This window comes from Glycine soja, chromosome 11, assembly GCF_004193775.1.
Source record: "Glycine soja cultivar W05 chromosome 11, ASM419377v2, whole genome shotgun sequence".
In the NCBI taxonomy this organism is placed as follows: domain Eukaryota; kingdom Viridiplantae; phylum Streptophyta; class Magnoliopsida; order Fabales; family Fabaceae; genus Glycine; species Glycine soja.
This window is the reverse complement of record NC_041012.1, coordinates 42,022,047-42,042,338: the sequence shown is the minus strand read 5'-3', so window position 1 is coordinate 42,042,338 and position 20,292 is coordinate 42,022,047. Positions and strand designations below refer to the sequence as shown.

The 20,292-nt window shown below is 30.1% G+C and overlaps 2 protein-coding genes and 1 non-coding gene across 4 annotated transcripts; 1 reads left to right on the top strand and 2 right to left on the bottom strand.

Annotated features, from left to right (window-relative positions):
* Positions 1 to 3,917: 3,917 nt before the first annotated feature.
* LOC114375433 (GDSL esterase/lipase At5g45950-like) lies at positions 3,918 to 9,307 on the bottom strand. Its single transcript, XM_028333214.1, has 5 exons — positions 8,948 to 9,307; positions 6,645 to 6,775; positions 6,285 to 6,518; positions 4,684 to 4,930; positions 3,918 to 4,244 (listed from the first exon to the last, which is right to left on the bottom strand). Exons 1-5 carry the CDS (start codon positions 9,237 to 9,239, stop codon positions 4,057 to 4,059), a joined length of 1,092 nt encoding a protein of 363 aa, XP_028189015.1. The 5' UTR covers positions 9,240 to 9,307; the 3' UTR covers positions 3,918 to 4,056.
* A 3,147-nt stretch (positions 9,308 to 12,454) lies between these two features.
* Positions 12,455 to 12,527, top strand: TRNAE-CUC. Its single transcript has one exon. It is a non-coding gene; the product is annotated as a tRNA-Glu (tRNA).
* A 3,287-nt stretch (positions 12,528 to 15,814) lies between these two features.
* LOC114373661 (D-aminoacyl-tRNA deacylase-like) lies at positions 15,815 to 20,158 on the bottom strand. Of its 2 annotated transcripts, XR_003658449.1 has the most exons (7): positions 19,830 to 20,158; positions 19,655 to 19,752; positions 19,421 to 19,561; positions 19,117 to 19,197; positions 16,594 to 16,619; positions 16,437 to 16,492; positions 15,815 to 16,341 (listed from the first exon to the last, which is right to left on the bottom strand). XR_003658449.1 is itself a non-coding variant. In XM_028331170.1 (6 exons), the coding sequence occupies exons 1-6, from the start codon at positions 20,141 to 20,143 to the stop codon at positions 16,338 to 16,340; spliced, it is 639 nt and encodes a 212-aa protein (XP_028186971.1). In that variant the 5' UTR covers positions 20,144 to 20,154; the 3' UTR covers positions 15,815 to 16,337. The 2 variants fall into 2 exon arrangements, 1 of the variants encoding a protein (XP_028186971.1); XM_028331170.1 differs by lacking the exon at positions 19,117 to 19,197 and having other exon boundaries at positions 19,830 to 20,154.
* Positions 20,159 to 20,292: the final 134 nt, after the last annotated feature.

The window sequence follows — 20,292 nt, the reverse complement described above, 5'->3', positions numbered from 1 at the left end:
GATTCAATGAGTTAAAAAATATCCATGGTTTCTGACCTAGAACAAAATAAAATATGTGAACCAAATTAAGATTTTTTTTTGTGTGTATAAATAAAATATGTGGACCAAATTAAGATTTTTTTTTTTGTGTATAATAGTTGTACTGAAATTTAAACTTATAACTTTATGCATTCTATTTTAATCTCTCACTACTAAACCAACCTTAATGAGTTACTACTAAACCAACCTTAATGAGTTATCACATTTAGAATGTGTTACGCATAAAAATACATCGTACAAGTGGTTAATTATTTTTAAAGGCAAAATAAGTATATATTATCAATATTAAGGAAGGATTTACATTAGATATGTACAAGTTGTACAGTATGATATACAGTTAAAAAATTAGCTATCATTCTAAAAGGCCAAATTACTAATAATTACCTTGCGAACCTTATTTGAATGATAATTTTAAGGCAATTATATTATCTCAGTATTTCAAGGGTTCTAAACTTTATTTCTCCTTTTTAATAGTTAATTTGCAAATAAATTAGAATAAGCTTAGGGTGCATATTTTGGTAATTTTTTTATCTTAATTTTTGTTTATTTTGGATGTAGAAGTAAGAGGATTAAAGTGGCAGCTAACGGTGGGACCAAAGCAAGGAAATATTGAAGAGTTGCACATCATTTAGGGCTTGAACATGGCTTTTTTGAGGCTTAAGCATGACTTTCTATATATGTTAGGCTTAAGCATGGATATTATGGGGCTTAAGTCCCATGCTTCATAGACTCAAATTTTCAGCAACATAATGGTGCTTAAGTATGATAAAACCGGTGCTTAAGTCTCAAACTACACGTGACAATCTTTAAACCAACACAAGCCATAGCCTTTTAAAAGCCCTAAGGATGGAAATTCACAACAAATTTGGTTTGGGGGGAGTCATCTAGGTTAGGGTGAAGGCTAGGAAGCTCTTCCTTGCCCTCCATCTTTATGTAGACATTATAATTATTAATCTATGTTTATTTTTCATTATTAAGTGTTCTTTACATTAATGTTTGTTTTGGCTTGATCACTTTTTTGCTTGATGTTGTGATTTGAATTGTCATTGTAAAATGCTTTTGAACTTATAAATGGAGAAAAATACCTATTGGGTTTTATGTCTAAGGATGGAACACAACTTGTTAGTCGTCTTTTAATTCTTGTTTTTAAAATAAGTCACTTGGTTAGGCTAGACAAAGAATTGTTAGTTTAGTTAAGGGACTTAGGCTTTTTCTATCCGAGAATCAGAATTTGAGTAGATGGTAATAATTAAATTTTGAATTAGATGAGTGACATTTGTATGTATGAGGAGATGGTTTGGTGAAACCAACCTAACACTTTTATCCATTGTTGTTTTACTTATTTCTTTTACTACAAGTGTTCGTAAAAATTATCAAAAAGAGTTTCTTGTTCTTTTACTCTTTAATTTTTTGTTTATTTAAGTTCTTGTTATTTACATTGTTGTAATCAAATTATAATTGTTATTTTCGAAAGTCATAATTAGTGAACATTGTTATTTTGTTGAGTATTACGTGATTCTCTGTAAATATCATATTTGAACTTTCATTTTATATTATATGTATGATTTGGTATACTTACTAAAAAAACAATTAATAGTTACCCCATACAAAAAGACCAAAAAGTTCAAATCGAATCAGAACTCCAAAAGGTTGAGTCAAGAGTAAATGCACTCCCCTGCATTGTGCACCATGATGAGAAAAAAAAATACCTCGAGGAGTCCCTTTTTTTTTTTTTTTATAAAATCAACTACCACGAAATAGTTGATCTTTATGTGTGCTACATGAATTCAGGCTTATTACCTTTAAATATATTTTTTATTGATAAATGTTAGTTATTAATAATTAATTTTTGTTAATAGAGAATCAAATCTATGATTTTTTTTTTCCTCTTTTGTTCTCCTTTAATCACTGAACCCATCTTATATCTCCATCACTTCAAAATATAATTTTGTTCCTCAAAGAATTAAGGGGTTAATGATTCACACAATGATCATTAGAGATGAAGTCAATGACAATAGGAATTAAATAGATGACAATATATTACACTTATAAAAATTAATTTCATAATTTTTTAAAGATTAAAACCAATAAATTAAGAATGCACTATGTGTTAAAGCTTTTGTATGACAATGTGTGTAACAAGTTGTGACGATTAATATGGGATTGTAGCCGTTCTGGTATAGAATTAATTAATATTAGTAGTTTTTTAGATTATATAAACTTTAATAATTAATCAAATTAGTCGTTGAAAGATGTTGTTATGATAATTTGTTTAAATTAGCCTCCTTGTTACTAATCTTTACTCGAGTTAATTAAAAGAGATGCATGCCAAGTGCATGTTAGCGTACGTCAGATGCATAAGTGACAAACAGATGTTAGTTAGTCCTGCACTTCTTTTTCTCCTTGACCAGCCCTCCCTCTTTTCATCTATTTCCCCTAAAAAGTGAATACAAGAACAAAAACACAACTTCCTTCACCCTGCACTTCTTTCTCAACCCATTTGCTTGCTCTAACCCCACCTCTATTTCTGCAAAAAATGCTAGTTCATGGTGCTAGATGATTTTTCTCTCAAACCTGATGAATTCTCAAGACTCACCACTCCTCACACCCTTCTCCTAATTATCACCAAAGAAACAAGCTTGGAAAAATTAAACTCAACCTCATTGCATTGTTTGAGAGAGCTCAGATCATCCATCAATATAACAAATACTTATCCGAGAACACCAAGATTTTCCCTTGCTGCACCGCTAACATAGGACAAGGCCTTTAAACTACCCAACAATACGCGCGTTGAAGTATAAGTTGTTTCATTTGCATATTGGAATAATCCCGGTCAAAATTAGGACAAACCACATTGGCCAAGTTGTAACAAGTGTTGAAACCGTATCAGATGCTGGTTTGATACCAAGTACAATTAATGCCTTTATAATCAACACAGTGGCTTAATTTGAGTAAAAAAGGATGAGATGTATGCTTAATCAATTAGATGGTATAGATATCTCTTTCGTCAACACCAATGACCCAAAAAAGAAGATAAGGATCACCAACTTGAGCTACTTTCACGATAGCAATTAAAACCATTATGTATCTTGTCTTCCACAATATTGCCACTGAAAACATTTTCCATACACAGTGAGTCAGGATTCAGGAAGGACCCTCAATTTGTCAAGCTAAATTAGTTGAGCCTTTCCAACGCTATGTCAGGCTAAACCGCACTCCAATAATTGAAGTAGACAATGTAAGACTTTCCACGCTGAAAGCCAACAACAACTAAGAATGAGGAACACTAGGAGCTTAGGCCAAACAATATTCTTTTCTTATAAGTTTCTTGGCTTTGCATGAAAGTGACTTATTTCCCCGCCCTCAACCCTATGCATCCTTCCCAACTTTGAAAAAAAAAATACTAGTATTACGCAGTCTAGAACCAATATGCATGATCCCAAGTCTCAACTAAGCCTATAATTAAGTATATATAGCATGTAATCGTGTATTATTAATTCTTTCTCAGAAAAAATTTAATGCCTGTAACATTGAAATTGGTTTGGATAATGGATATGTGATAGTACATAACTACCTGATAATTAATTTCTACCAACTTTTGACATCAAATTTGGGAGCATATAAAGGATGAACGGAAAATTGGAAGATCACAGGTTTGTTAGACAAAGAAGAATGGCTTCAGAAAGTATCATCCACTCCCTATAATCATATTCCATAATCAATCTGATGACTTGTAATTTCTGGATTTAGAGCTGTAGATCTTTGACTTGTGTGTGTGTGTTACATGGTTCCAGAAGTTATTAATGTATTAATTTTCATAGGATTATGATAGTATTTGTAGTTCTGAAATTCTAAAAATTTAATTTACCAAAATTTGATTGTAAAATCAATTATTGCACAGCCTGCAGATTTAAATCCTACAGTTTATGTATTGTTTGAAACTACATGGGGTCTTTTTCCACATTGATACAAAGAAATTTTGACATACAGGCATCATATATTAAATTGGTGGCGCTGTCAAAAGAAGTTACTAATAAAAGATTCAATGGCCTCATTAGCTATTATCTTGTACATCTTTTGCGTTGGATGAACAGCATCCCAGAATACATATTTGTCTGGATCTGAACAAGTATCCACCCCTTTGCATGAATCTCCATATTCTACTGTCCCCGTCCCAACACATCCTTTTGAACCATCGACAAAACCTGCCATCAACCCAAATGAGGATCATAAAAAACTATGTCAAGGACCAATTAAAGACTCTTTCACCTAAAGCAACCTTAAATTATTGAAATTTTATATATATCTATTAATATATGAATCCTTTTTCCTTTGTTGCCCTTAAACTAAAACAAGTGGTTTATCAGTTAAACTTATTTTATTAAGTAAGATTTTGATTTTTAATCTTATATATGAAAAAACGTTATTAAGAGAAAGAAAATTTCATTAAAAATAACTAGTCAGATTTTCCGATTAAAATTAATCATCTATAAAATCAATAGATATTTTCTGATAATAACATGATAAAAAAAGTCAACCATAAATATATAACATTATTCATGTCTCACAAAAGTTATAATAAAAGCAATTAACTTCAGGAACAACAAAAGGCACCTAAAGGAGTAGTAAACATGGCATACTAACCGTATTTTTTAGGGTTGACGACGGCACGTTGGATCATACCATAAACATCAACCAAAGCAGTCTTTAAGCCGAGCTTTGTCTTTAAGTTGTTTAATTGCTGTAATAATTTTGCATTGAATGAGTAAGCAACGCTGTTTAAACTTTTATCACAGCCTTCAACGTTCCTAATTGTCTTGATTAGTGGAATGCATCCCAGAGGTAGGACCCCTACAATGATCAACCTCCTGGCACCCAGTCTATGCATTGCCTGTAGCCACCAAATTACATTCATGATCAGTCATACTCCATTTCATTTCACTTCATATGTTCGGTTTTCAAAGGGTACCGATCTTGACTCGTAGATTAATTATAAAATAGTACAATTTATTTATATTAAAATTATATCTTAATTTCCTAATATTTCATGTCACTTACAAATTATAGTTATATCTGATAAGAGAGTCATTATTATGTAAAAGTGAGATGAATAAACTTAGGTCAACACTTCTTTTGTCGTGTGATAACCTAAAAAATTATATATATTTTTTTAAAAAAACTTACTTCATTCATATATTTTAATCTTATTAATTCATGATAAAATTTAAATAGTCAATATTTATTCTCCTCAATGTCTTGTAGAAAAAATCTCACTATAAACATTATCTTAAACTTTTAATAAAAAATTAAAGTTTTCTTCTGAAAGATCAATTAAAAGATGCGGAAGGAGCATGCGTTTGCAATTAATAAAAGGCTCTCAGATTGTTCCATTGGTGAGACATTCTGGTTACTTCCATCATTTAAAAAAAAAGATTGAATGGGACTGCTCTTTTACGATGATACATATGGAAAGGGATAAGCATCATTAACATATTTGAGGCAGTCAAAGCTAAGGACACTTCAACAAGTAATACTGCACAATTAGAGGTAACTTCATCAAACTATATAAAACTGCTTTTTTTTCTTCTTTTTTTACAAAACTATCTAAAACTGCTAATCACACAATTAATAGCACTTTATTATTGGTGTTATTTTCAGCGGGGAGCTATCAACCTGGGGCCTGGGCCTCCCGACATACAGGCCCATCCAGTGCAAGAAAATGTAATCCATGTACCAACAAAATTAAATGCAAAGCTGTAAAGTAGGAGAGAGTATTGTACCGAAAAAAGTAGGCAGAGTATTAAAGTCAATGGAATCAAAATTTCATTTTCTTGCCAAAGAATACTAGAAAAGCAACGACTTCGGCGAGCAGTTAGTTTTTAGTTTTCTTTTAGTTGGAAAGTATGTTGGCCAATATTAGTAATGTTTGTGTTTTTTTATACTGAAATTAGTAGTGTTTGATAAATACAAGCGTATGCTATTTTAAACCATTTGAAATGTTTTAAGATATATAATAATTTAAACAAAAAATGCAATTAAAAAAAATGATTTTTAAATAAAAAATATAACACCTCAAAATTAGTTTTTTTTAAAAATATGATTATCCAAAAAAATTATCTGTAAAATAAAATTAAAAAAAATGTAACATATAAATATGTCTATTTATATTTATATTATAGATAATTTAGTGAACAGATAACACGTGAATGTAGTAATTGAGTTAAGGTGGTGAAAGAGGGAATTACCTCAACGTCCTTAGAGAAGCGGGAGAGCAAGAAATTCTCAAATTCAAGCAAGCTGAATTGCTTAGGGCGAGTAGGTTCCAAGAAATAGTTCTGCAGAAAGTCATTTGTACCCATACTAATTATATACAACGCATTTCTTGTAATAAATTCTGCCCTTTCTTCACCCACCGCATTTTTCAAGTGTATCTTATAATGCGCAAAATACTCGATCTGTTTGGAAACGGACAAAACATTCTGTTTCATCAAAAGTTGAAGCCAATTAATTAGTCACAAAAATAATTATTCAAATGCTTCTTAATTGGCTTTTTATTTAATTAATATGTATGTTGCATAACAAAGGGTCATATAGAATGTATGTACCGAAACTTCAGCAGTGTAATCATCAAAACCTGTGGCTGCTGATGCAAAACTAACACCATATTGCAGATCTTCTGGTTTCAAATTTGGATCAAGAAAAGGTGGAATCGCTTTTCTGTACCCCAATGCTTCAGCTGCACGTATGTTTGGAAACACTCATACTCATAGTTTACTACATGCAATAGAAGATAGGCTTCTTCTAACATGAGAAGAAAAATAACGTAGAAACATGTGATGTGAATAAAGGAACTAAGGAAGCATATTTTTTATGGAAACTCATGCTGTTCGTGAGATGATATCACTATTGTACTAGTCTAGCCAAAATTAAAGTAGCTTGCGATCACGTCCTCTTTTTAGATTAATGCTTAGTTCCATTTCACAGATCTAGAACAGAGTTAGGTCCTAAGCTATTGAATGATTTTATGTGTTATATATATAGAAGAATAATGATGTATGGACATTCTATGTTATTTGACACTTTTAGAGAGAAAGAGAGAGGGAGAGAAAAAAAAACAAGAGAAAAGTATAAATGTGAATATAATATAATAAAAGGTGAGAAGTAAAGAAAAATAAAACGTGTTTAATGGATGCTTATAAGAAAAATCAAGGTATATATTTATGTATCATTAACCTAGATAGAAACCATCTTTTATGATTTTATATACATCAGCAACACAGCATTAATAATACATTAGATATGTCTTCACCTAATAATAGTCTGTGTTTTTGACAATTGACATAGTACTAGCTACTGTAGTATGGAAGCTTTTATGACAAGTAATCTAAAATTCTATCCTTGTCCTCTCCGTTCTTTTAATTAAAAGTTGAATTCAAGGTAAGGTAGGTAAGTCGGTACATTAAGTCAATTTAGATCATTTTTATAAACACATTTTTTCGGATCTTGTCCACATGCTCTATCTTTCTGAGGTTATTATGGGGAGACTTGTACTGATTTACACCCTCCCTTAAGGATTTTTTTTCGTAAAAATTTCAGCGAGAGACTTTTCACTTGAGACTTAAGAGTACCCCTATACCTACTTGGTACCTTACAGATCAGTTTGGTAACAATTGATCAAAACACCTAAGGTTTTATAAACACGTTTATGGAGGAGGAAAATAAAATTAAAAAATATCTCAACTTTTAAAAAGTCTTTTGGGTGTTTGTGGGACATGTTTATTTGTGTTCTTATCCAACTCAAATTTTTGATAGGGTTGATTTTTTGAACTAGAACCCAACCGAAACATATGGGACAAGAACAAATCAATTCATCTTGTTGGCATAATATATTAATTTTAATATTATATATAATTAAATCATTAAATTATGAAAATATACACCTACAATTGAGATATTTTTTATGATGATTTTAAAATTAATAATAACAATATGAATATAAATATCATGTTAGACAAATTAAACATGATTCAATAATTTAGTTATTTAAAAAATTATAAATTTTAAAAGAATATATGATATTTGATTAGGTCGAATGATTCAAAGTATAACCTAAACTCATCATCAAAATAATTAGGTTCAATTTCTTTTAAAAAAATACCTGTTAAAAATTCCTTCAAGAAAAACTGAATTTGTGGGACAAGACAAGTGATTAACACCCTATCATTTTTTATTTCTTAATTTTTTTTATAAGTGCTTATTAATAAATTTAAAATTGTTAAATGCTAACTAGTGCTATTAATATATACAAATATATATATATATTTTTTAAAATAGCCAACAATGTTGCTTAGAAATTAGCTAGAACATCATTATCTTTTGCTATTATCCAGAACTTTGATCATATTTCAAGTTGTATGTTATATATTTTGAATGCAAATGAAATAACTTTATAAAAAGAAAAACTAATAATATCCTTAGGACACAAGTTAATGAATTAAAAAAGGATTATTTTTTATTAAAATACATAAATTACACTATTCATAATTATTTTTGTACTTTTCTATAGTTTCTATAATAAACATTTTCTTCTTTTAAGAACATTAGTTAGCTAAATCCTTTAAAGTTTAATAATATTACTCTTGTTAATGTGAAAAAAATTACATTATCAATCAATACAAAATATTATTAATATAACTTTTAAGCTAATTATTTTAAAATTAGCAAACTATATATAAAAAAGAAGGTCAGGGTTAGATGACAAATGGAAAGTTACTTTACATTGTAAACGAATAGCATATTTTGCTGTAAGCTTTTCTAAAACAAACTCTTTATGTTCTCCTAGTAACCTACTCATGCCATAGGAAAAGTGATGAAAACAAAGGAAAGGGGGGTTTGAGTTTTTTCTTACCAACGAAGTCTGTGGCAAGTCTCCCATTACTAAACCTTCCAGTTGGGCGGCTGTCAAAGAAGTCTTTCCCATAAGGAGGAAAGTTGCTTTTCATAGTGGTGTGAAGGGCATTGTTGTTCCCTGAATCAACACTTGAGTCTCCAAAAACTAGGAGGCAAGACACGTTATGCTTTGCTGCCACTTGCCTCACTTGTTGATTAATGTCCACAGCAACTGAATAACATGGCATCATCATCATCATGGCCATTGCTAGTGCTAGTATCATTTTCACCAATATTAACTGTAGTTCCATTAGCCTCACTAAGGAATGCAGAGGAGTTCAGAACTCAAGTGAGAACTTTAACTACTAATGTGTGTATTCAACAATCCCATGCATCACCATTTAAATAAACCACGTAAGGATCCTATGTGGTAAGTGGTTGCTGGAGCATTTATAAAACGGTTCCCTAAATTAATTACAGCATTTAAAGTTTAAAACTACCACTATCCCTTGCCTGGCCTCCTCTTTAAATGGAAAAAGAAGAACTCCGAGCCACGAACTGTAGTTCCTTTACTCCAAATGTAACTCAGATTGAGACTTATTGCAAATATCTCATGTGCAATATTGGTGGAGTTTGGTTTTGGTTCCACTCTGTACGACAATAATGGACTCTTTATTATTTTTTATGAAGTTCTACTGGACGATTTTATTTACTGCTATATTTTGGGTCTGTTGGAATATGATGGTATAACGTGTTATCAATATTCTTAACCTTTTAATATTTCGAAGAAAAAAAAAGAGAGACAGACAGAGTGCATATATTTCGAAAAATGGTAACAATCATGATAAGTTTATCATGCATTTAATTGTTGTGTATTGATTGTTTATAAAATTGAGAAAATGTAAAAATTACTATATTTCTTAAAAAAAATTGTTGAGTAGTACAATCCAATATACATCTACTATAGATTGTTTAATAGTCTCTAAGGATATTTTATCTACTTGTCAATTTTGCTCATTATTTTCAATTCGTATATTGAAAACAGATCAATGAAAGAGAGGATCATATAATACAAAAATACATAAACATAACCATACGTTATAACACATTTTATTTGTCTCGTTTTACCGCTCATTCAAAAAGTTGTCTTCAAAATACTGTTGCTAATCACTCTATGTATTATCATTTGTACTAAACTTTTGTTTTAAGCTTTAAAAGACTCTCTTGTCTATAACAATCTAAAATCGTACTCCATCTATTTTATTATAATTGTTATTTTAGATTATTTTACATAAATAAAAATAATAATAAATGAATGAGAAATAATAACATTTTTACAAAACTAATCTTATAATTATTAATTTAATTTTAAATTTTATTGTTCATCATTAATATTATTAGAGATATAAGTAAACAAACATAATTAATGTTAGATTAAAATATTAAAATAACAATTATTTTATATTTTTTTACACCACAATTACTATAAGACCAAATAAATATATATTAATAGGGAGTATATCAAACGAGAATACTTTATTATAGTGAAAAATTAGAACTATAAATGTACATTATTAAAATTTATTTCAATGGTCAATTTAAACGCTAAATTACCAATTCAACACTTTAACATTGTTTTTCAATCTTATTACTTCAATCCGTTCTTCCATTTAACATTTGCATTGGTGGCTTGCTGCACGATCCTTCCAATTTTTTTGCATAAAAGAAGCAAGCATAGAACCAAATAAAATATTGTTGCAATCATGTTATGGAGGTCTCACTCAAATTGAAGAGCACTGACTAAATCCTGCATGCCGCCTGCAATCAATGATATTGGTTACTCATTAAAAGTTGTTCTCCAATGCTACACACATGCTTTTCGATTGCTGTTTTTTCAAGAGCATCTCCAGTTTAATATATCAACAACAACAACAAAATATTATCAACAAAATTATCCTTTCAAAAAAATAAACAAAAATTATAGTATTTTACTCAGATCCATCCCTATTCACATGTTACTATATCATTTAAATCAAATCTTTTAATAATTTATATTTTCAATTAGGATTGATTTGGGTAAACAATTTAATTAATTACTTATTAAATTAATTAATAAATACTTATCATATAATCAGTTATGTATACAATGTTTGACTAGATTATACTTTTGTTCTCTTACATATTATAATTGTGTAATTTTACTTATTTGAGTTTTGATTGTGCAAATTGTATTATTCAGGTATTGTAATTCTAGGATTTTCATCACTTTGTTGATTTATCATTCAATATTTAACTTTTTTTTTTTTTTGCCTGATATTAGATAATGACATATTAGAAGATTTAAAAATTAACAGGTGACCTGACACATATTGATGTGACATAAATTATACTCTTAGGTCACATAATTGTGAAAGAAAATAACATCATTTACTTTTCTATTAGTAAAATCTAATGAATATTTAATGAAAGACAAACAAATGGACTAAAATTGTTTAATTGTGATATATGAAGGATTCAATTTGTACAATTAAAACTTGAGAAATCAAAATTACATATTTGAGATACTTAAGAGACAAAAAAATATAATCAAACCAAAATATTTTTATAATTGAAGATAAATAATATTAAATTGATTTTATATAAGTTACATGTTATTTTTAGAAAATATTATAATTTTTTATTGAAATAAGTTAAAACTAAATTTATGGACATATTATTTTTGTAAGTTTTCTTAAACATTTATACAAGTATTTTAGGTCATTATGCCATACAATAAATTTAAATAAGTGTTAGAACATAATGAGTTAAAGATATACTTTAATATCATGTTAGAATGTAAATTTAAGTTTAACTCAATCTTACATAACTAAACTTGTAAAATAAAAATTATTTCTCATTTATATATTTTTTAATATTATTTTTAATCAATGTAAGACTTGAACAATTATCTTTGCCGATAACTATCAATGGGAGACTTCAAGACATTCTCTCCTTATCCCATTACTATCTGTCCACAATTAGAGTGACTTATGAACAGTAGGTTTTTTTTTTTTTTAAAAAAAAAACAAACCTTTCTATTATTTAACTTGTCTACCTATTGATCGATATGTTAAGCAATAAGGCAAAGAAAAAGTTAAAAATAATTATTTTATTGTTTCAATTAAATATAAAGAACACCGCACTCTACATTTAAGTGCTTGAGGCACTGCATGGGGTGGTCTCGGGTTTCTTTAGTTTTTTTTTTTTTTCCTGTATCTTTTAGGTACCTGCTGTGGTTGGGTTTTGCACATCTTGTATATAAACAATTAACTTAATTCAATATATAATTTTTTGCTGTGCAAAAAAACAAAGTACGCATATTCAAAAATCAAAATGGTTATTATTTATACCAAAAAAAAAAGCTTCTGAAGCTGAGAATGTGAAATTGAATTATAGCTTTTTTATCTGACAAGTAAGAGAAGAGTGAATGATAATCGTCAAGTTATGCATACATTTTAATTTTACTATCTTCTAGTGTTGTCAATAATCCGTTGTAGTCTAGTTGGTTAGGATATTCGGCTCTCACCCGAAAGACCCGGGTTCAAGTCCCGGCAACGGAATAAAGTTTTAGCTTCACAAATCGAATTTATACTACTAGGTTTATTGGCTTAACGAGTTAAAGATAGTTTTTTTTTTTCTTTGCCCTAAGAGACATGGAGGCTTTTAGTGGTGGTAATGATTTGCCATGAGGCCCTTTTAATCTTCCACCATAAAAGGAGGCGTTGGGGATGGTAGCAAGTAGCCTTTCATAATATATAGATAAGTGGTCTATTTTATGTTGGTGATCTCCTTCCAAAAGAGGATATATTATATTATTGTAATAAATTTTTATATTTTTTTCTAAGGAGCTTTAGTCGTGGTAGCTTACTAGCTTTTACAATATAACGTGATTCATTTTTCTTTTATGAACACCATGTATTGATCGATGGACTGACTTTTTATTTTATGCTCCTGGTAGCTAACTTACATAGTAGTGGTAGCTTACAGCTTGTTTATTATTCAACTACAAGATTACATATATACACTTGACGGTGGATGTTCTCCACCGAAAAAAGGTGGCTCTAATGGTAGTAGCTTTTCAGAAATATAAGATTCAACGTTTGACTTCTATGCATCACTGAAGCTTTTTGCAGTTCTATTCACACTCTGGTACGTAGGGCAAAGTGCTCTAGTCAACATTATAGAAGGCTATGAATCATCCATTGAAAGTTTGAAATGAACTTAATTAATTAACACTAAAAAGCAAAAGTACAGTTCATTTTGACAAAGATTTTCATGTATGTAATCAATGCGCTTATGCGCGCATTATACGATCAGTTGGATATATAGTATAATTTTTCTAGTAAGAAAACGTTTTTACTTTTTATTACAAGACAAGGCCGTGGAGAATGGAATATCACACCAACCAAAGAAAGTGTAAGCCCTATTGTGTTTAACAGTTAAGTATTTAAGTTGAAAGTATGTGTTGTGTTCTAATATTCTAATAACTAGTTACTGAGAATAATTAATTGAGAATGTAATCGGATGATGTAAGGTTGTGTGTAGGTTTGTAGATTGCAACAGAACAATGTTTAATAGTTTTTTTTTTTTTTAATTTTCTCTCTGTCTATATATAATTCAATATTTCTATTTCAAATTTAATTTATTTCAACGGAATATTTTTGTATTGAATATTTTAATACATAATATATCAGTTTATTTCATTTATTCAAACAACATTTTGACAATTTTTTCAATATAAAACTATTTTTAGTTTTTTATTTGAATCCAAAAAATTATACTATATCAAAATTATTCAAGTAAAGAATTGAAAGAAGTGTTAACTAAAAGAAAAAAAATTAACACTCCAATAAAATATTAGACTATATCAAAAGATTTTTTAAAAAATGTATGCAATTATAGAATACTATTAGAAATACACATAATGGTTGCTAGAGTTCTAAAAGAGATTTTTTAAAATTAAAATTATTAGTATTTTAGTTCGTGCAATGAACATGATAAATGTTAATTTATTCCATATAATTAAAATAATTTTAAATATATAAATTATATTACAATTAAAAATCAAAAAGAAAAAATCGTGAATTTGAAAAATTAATAGAATGAAATTACAATTTAGCAAAAAAATTAGCATAAGGTTGATAATTAATAATTTAATATGACATTAAATTTCTCAATATTTTTGTCTTATACCTAAAAATTTGTAGACAAAATCCTCCAACAAAAGTACAAAAGATTGAGGATTAGGAATTGGCCGAAAGAAGAAGAGAGACATGAATGAAAGTAAGAAGAAGGCAAATTCAAAAAGAAAGGGTGAACAAACCATTTTGCATAAAGGAGTTTGTAACTTCCTTTAAACAAATAGCCATGGATAAATAAAAGAAGCATGTCCCACCCACCAGACCAGACAGAGATTATGAAAAGAAAGAAAGCCGAGAAGCATTAAAGACGTGTCACAATTCTAACAGGCTGCACGAAACATGAGCTGATTCCGTAGCTCTTATTTTCTTATCACATGGAAGAGGGGACAAGTGAGGGCTGTTCTAAGGGGTCCCTCAAAAACTATACCAGCCTACACACTATCCAGCTCAGAGAGAGCAAATGATTCTAAGTTTGCTCAGCCACTTCACACTGTCTGCAAGAGCATTTGTACAGACACAAATTGATTTGAAAATATTAATTTTGTGATACTTCTGCTTCTGGTGTCCCTGTCTAGTATTCATTCAAAAGTAACTTTGCAAGGCAGTCAAGATTTCCTGAGGGTGTTACTTTTTTTTCTTTTTATTTATCTTCTATTATAAAATATTTATGTTAAGTAAAATTAACTGAAAAATTAATTAAAAATTTAGTTGAAAATTAATAATTGAAAGTTAAAAATTAATTTATTAAATTTTAAGTGTTTGATAAAATTAACTAGCTAAAAAATAATATAAAATGACAAAAATAATAATATCACGATTTATTTAGAAAAAATAATGAAAAAATTTGATAAATATATTAAGAATAAAAAAATATAAAAAATAAGAAGTTAGAAACTATCATTTTAAAAATAGTTACTTTAAATAATATTTCAAAAAATATTAAAAATTACTGAAAAATTATTTATCGAACAATCAAACAAACTTTTCAATTAATAAAAAAAAATTAAAAACTAATTAAAATATCTTATTCATCATAATCATAAACTGATCTAGAATCTGGATTATTTTTACTTCTTTTTTAATTGTTTAAATGTGTAATTTTTAATAAATATTAATTTTTAAAATATTAACTATTTTTATACAAAAAATTAAAATTAATATCAATATAAAACCCCAGGGGGAAAACGTGTAGCAGATTGCGTGTACCCAACTCTTGATTAATGACAACAAAAAATGTTGAACAGTGAACACCGCGAGAGATAGTACAGAATCAATATTTTACAATTATGAATCCACGGTTCCATTTTTTTTTCCATCCTTTTATTGGTTCATTTTGATAAATAAAAAAAAAGGTTCAATTATAGTTTAAATTCCTTTAATTTGAATTGTTTGTGATTTTAATTCTTCAAGTTTTACTATCCAATTAATCGATGTTCAATTCAGTTTTTCTTAAAAAATTGCTTAATTTTTTTAGAATACAATATTAATTCTAAATCTATTTAAGAACACCTTACTAATCCCCCTAATATCGAATACATTTTATATTTTCAAAACATTAAAAATATTTACTTTTTCATTTAATACATTCTTTAAAATAGTAAAAATATTTATAAGGAGATTTGTAGAAAGAACTCATACAATAAAATCATCCATGGAGAGTAGAAAGAACCCAAAGTCTTGTTTCAAGTTCAGGTCTACAATAGATATTAGGAAGAAGGGAGTGGAACCTTCAACAGCTTTATTGGTGGAATCAAGGTTATCAATGGTAGATAGTGGAATATGGCAGAAGGCCAAATATAAACATGCCATTGCAGCCATTGGTGCCGTCCGGCCTCCATTCACAAATTGCTTATGGCAGAAGAGTCGAAAAATGCCATGTTATAGCATTATGGTGGCAGTTTTATAATGGTTATTTAACAATTTTGGGTGGAACCAGTTAAGAGTAACAGTTACCCAGATAAGTAGTCATCAAGTATTAGCTTGTTTTGTCCAAAAGGGATCCAAACTCTATTCCCATATGGCAGAACGAACAGGGACAATCTAAGGCATTCTTTGAACTAAATAGTGTTACAAAATGGGGTCACTACTACATTGGGGAACAAAGAACTTCAACTAGAATGAATAAACACATAATGCGAATGTCTTGCATTTGGTCTTTCTGACGGAAGAGTCAAAATTCAAGCTCAACTTCATCAAGCCAGATCAACCGCTGATCAAGATTCTGCTGCATCAACTGTATTCCAGAATGATATGAATTGTTAATGATATTCTTATAACAGAAAAGATGAGCATTTCTCATTCAAAATTAAAGTAACATCATCAACTCACTTTGGTGAATTTGAATCAAGCTGCATGGTAACTGGTCCATCATTAACCAAATCTACCTGCTCTCCATCACAAGATTAAGGATTGTTAACATAGGCAGCGTAAGTAATTGTCACGCAATAAAGGCACCCTGCACAGGGACTGAAGGGCACAACTTTACCTTCATCATTGCTCCGAATACACCGTCTGCATAAGAAATTGAAAGGAGCTTAAGGGTAGGGACCAGCAGAATTAAAATGAATCAGTACAAAGCAACAAATTAAACTAAAACTCCTTGAAGGAAATCAGTATTGACAAGTCTCAGAGAGCAACTAATTATTTCCAGGGCCATGGAAAACAAATTCAACAGTTATCATGATCTTAGGTATTTTCAAGATTATGATTTTACAATTTACAAGCGATCAGCCAAAAGATTTGGTTGTTACAATGTTGATAAGAATGAACGCAGGCATTGCACATTGCATGTCAAACAAATTTTTGAATTAACAATAAGTTGAATTGATACATAGAGTGCATGAAAATACATCACTGGCATTTGTCTCTGACTCTTTGTGGACCACAATACACAACCTTTTAATATTAGTCCTTACTACATAGCAGTACTACCATATAACTCTGCTTTGTTAGGGGATAGAAGATTCAAGATTCGTAAATAACCTGAATTTTTGCAGAGGAAAACGTGTTCAACACTCCAATCCAACTCACTATATGTACATACGGATACGGATCCCCTGCAGTTGGAAAAATAACTGCAGGGGGTTCACTGGTTTAATTAAATCTTACACCTTTCATTCTTTTTTAATTTTATTTTTCATTCAAATTTTATGTAAGTAAAAGTAATAGTTGCGATCCATGCGGATTAAAAAAACTGCAGAGGATCGTGATCCATGTACGTACATTACGTCAAGTACTTCTAACTTAGATTTCTTTAAAGAGGATAATCTTTCAACAGTCACTTATTTTAAACATCTCATCAATAATTTTCATTTATCTTTATTTTTATTTTCCTATCACGTCATATCGCTTATTATACCTATATTTTTCTCTTTTTTCACTCTCTCTAGGTGTCAAAAATCTTTTTTCTTCTTTAAATATATGAATGGAAAAATGCATAGCTATTTCAATTTATTACTCTAACATGAGATAAAACAAAAATAAAATAGGGTAAATAATACATGCTGGGACACTATAAAAAGATTTATGTTACCTAATCACAAGTTATCACATATTAATTCACCAAAAAAAAAAGTTATCACCTATGAAAAATTTGTTTATTTTTATAATAACTTTCTTAAAAGTTATTTCAACAATTATCTCAGATAGGTTAACAATGTAAAATTGTTTAACCTGACAATATAATATCACATTTCTTATAGTAAATTATATTAACCCCTTGTTAGTTGCTATTCATGAGTTAGTTTGATGTTGAATATTTGCAAGAAAATAGTGTTTTACCTCCAATTTATGGTTCTTTTTGTACGAATTGTACATATTATTCTGTTTAGTATGATTTTATAGAGTAGATACTCCAATTTTGTGAATTAATGTTGAATCTAACTCATTTTCAAACCAAAGAAGAGAATGTTCAAGTAGCTGATGACTCGCTCAGCGAGACGGATCCACTCAGCTGCTTAGCGAGACATTTGCTTAGTGGGTTGAAAAATCCTAGAAGAGGATAAGTCAGAGATGTGCTCGCCCAGCGCGCAGCCAGTCCGCCCAGCGAGGACGTTGTCTCTTCTCGCGCTCAGCACGCCCATTCTCGCTAATCCAAAATTCACTTACTCTCGCTTAGGGAGTCAGTCTCGCTAAGCGAGCCTTCAGGAGCTGAAAGGTCTAAGAGCCTTTAAAACATTGAAGTTATCGGAAATAAAGAGAGTTTTGGGAGGAGAGCGCATTTTTTGGGAGAACAAGAGACAGAAAGAGAGCAACAAAGAGAGCTTAGGTGAGAAGGAGTGAAGTTTAGGATTTAGAGGTTGTAGGAGACATCCTCAACCATCTTTTGCCATTTTCTTTCACTCAAAGCTATTCCTTCCTTGTATTGTGAGATTGCATTGCTTGTAATGGAAGGCTAAGTCTCTTTGTTGGGGAGTTCTACTGAAAAACCTTATGTAACACTCTTACTATCCATTTAATGTTATTTTTATGTGTTCATTGTTTCTAAGTATGTTTATTTTACATGCTTGTGGCTTGATCACCCATTTATATGTATAATTAGGATTTTTAGCATTGGGAAATCCTTTAAAGCCTTAGAACTTGATAGAGCAAGCTAGAAATCTGTATGTTTAGGAATGAAGTGCAGTGATCTAGTTCATATTATGTTGTAGGCTTAATGTCACTCTTTTAGACTAAGTTTGTTGAGGGATCAAAGACGAAGTTTAAAGAGAGTTAGACTCATTTACTAGAAGTATCTTGGTTTGAGTAGTTTCTCAAGATAAGAACATTATGATAACGTTAAATAAAGAAAAATACATATTAAACATCAAGGGAAATTCAGTAGAATGACCCAATGCTCTTAACATATAGTTGTTCACCTTCATAGCTTTATATTTTGTTTATATTCAAATAGGTTTTCTAGTACAGATCTTAACATTTACCTTGCCTTTAATCCATACAAATGTTTACATACTGAATATACGAGGTCTGAGTGAAACAAATTCTCTGAGGATACGATACTCGGTCTTACTGTTTTATACTACTTGTACGAATCGGTACACTTGTCAACGTTTGCGAACACCCCTCTCCCAATGCTGTTCCTTTTTTATCCCTGTTGTTTACAAACTACAAAACATTACCCGACTAACACCCCTTTTCACTGAGCTCTTCTGATAGTTTGAAAAATACTACATTATACAACCTAGAAGGAGTTGTCTGTGTGTGAAAATCTCAGTTTAATTTGCTGTCTTTATTTTTTATAATGAATTTACTGTATTTATTAATTATTATAGAAAAAGAGAAATGAAAGTTGAAAGATAGATAACATAACATACCCTTGATTGCATCAGAGTTATAGGCATTCCTAAACCTGTCAACTAAAGAGGCATAGAATGGCTTGGCTCTCTGAGGTGCCATCGCAACGTGAAAATCCGGTTTGTTACCCTTCAGGAATCCATACAACGTAAACTGACTCACTATTAAATAAAAGCACAAAATAATAAAATAAACTATAATTTTTGCATCCAATATATAATTAAGATTGAAAATGCGAATACTCACTTACTCACCCAACAAAACTTGATAATTTTTCTGCATTACACTGTGGTCCCACGCTTTGCCCGTATTTTCATTTGGGAACAGCCTCATATTCAAGACCTTTCGACATCTGTTAATTAATAAAGTAAAGATAAGTTGAGTAATGAGTAATGAGAAGTTGAAATTGGATTGAAAGGGGGTAAAGACATGTAATCGGCGTCGGCGTCGGAATCAGAGTCGTGGATTCCGACGAGGACGAGAAGGCCGGGGCCGATCTCGGAGACGATGCGGCCTTCGACCTCGACGGAGGCAGAGGCCACGCGCTGAACCACCGCTCTCATTGCAGTAGTCACTGCGTTTCTTCTTCTTCTTCTTCTCACAGTAACAGTGGAGGTCGAGGTCGAGGTCTCAATTCTATGTATGTCTCCCACACGTGGAACCCTACACGGCGGCACCAATTGCAATTGCATCTTTAATTCATCTTTATCGTTGAATCGTTGTGTTGAATTAGATTTTCTCATATGTTTAAATATTTTTTCTCCTTTTCTATTTCCGTGTACTTATTTCTAACATTCTTTTAGCTTCATCAGTTACATTTTTTCTCATCAGAAAAAAAAGGTCGCCTCTTCTTTATCTTAAAAAAAATCTATTTAATATGAAATTAAAGTTA

Coding starts and splice junctions, on each gene's coding strand:
- LOC114373661 (XM_028331170.1), bottom strand. CDS start 20,143: ATGAGAAAATCTAATTCAACACAACGATTCAACGATAAAGATGAATTA. Junction 19,562..19,654: donor AAATTATCAAGTTTTGTTGG/GTGAGTAAGTGA, acceptor TTTATTTAATAG/TGAGTCAGTTTACGTTGTAT. Junction 16,493..16,593: donor TATTCGGAGCAATGATGAAG/GTAAAGTTGTGC, acceptor GATGGAGAGCAG/GTAGATTTGGTTAATGATGG.
- LOC114375433 (XM_028333214.1), bottom strand. CDS start 9,239: ATGGAACTACAGTTAATATTGGTGAAAATGATACTAGCACTAGCAATG. Junction 6,519..6,644: donor ATTACACTGCTGAAGTTTCG/GTACATACATTC, acceptor TTGATGAAACAG/AATGTTTTGTCCGTTTCCAA. Junction 4,931..6,284: donor GCTTCTCTAAGGACGTTGAG/GTAATTCCCTCT, acceptor TGGTGGCTACAG/GCAATGCATAGACTGGGTGC.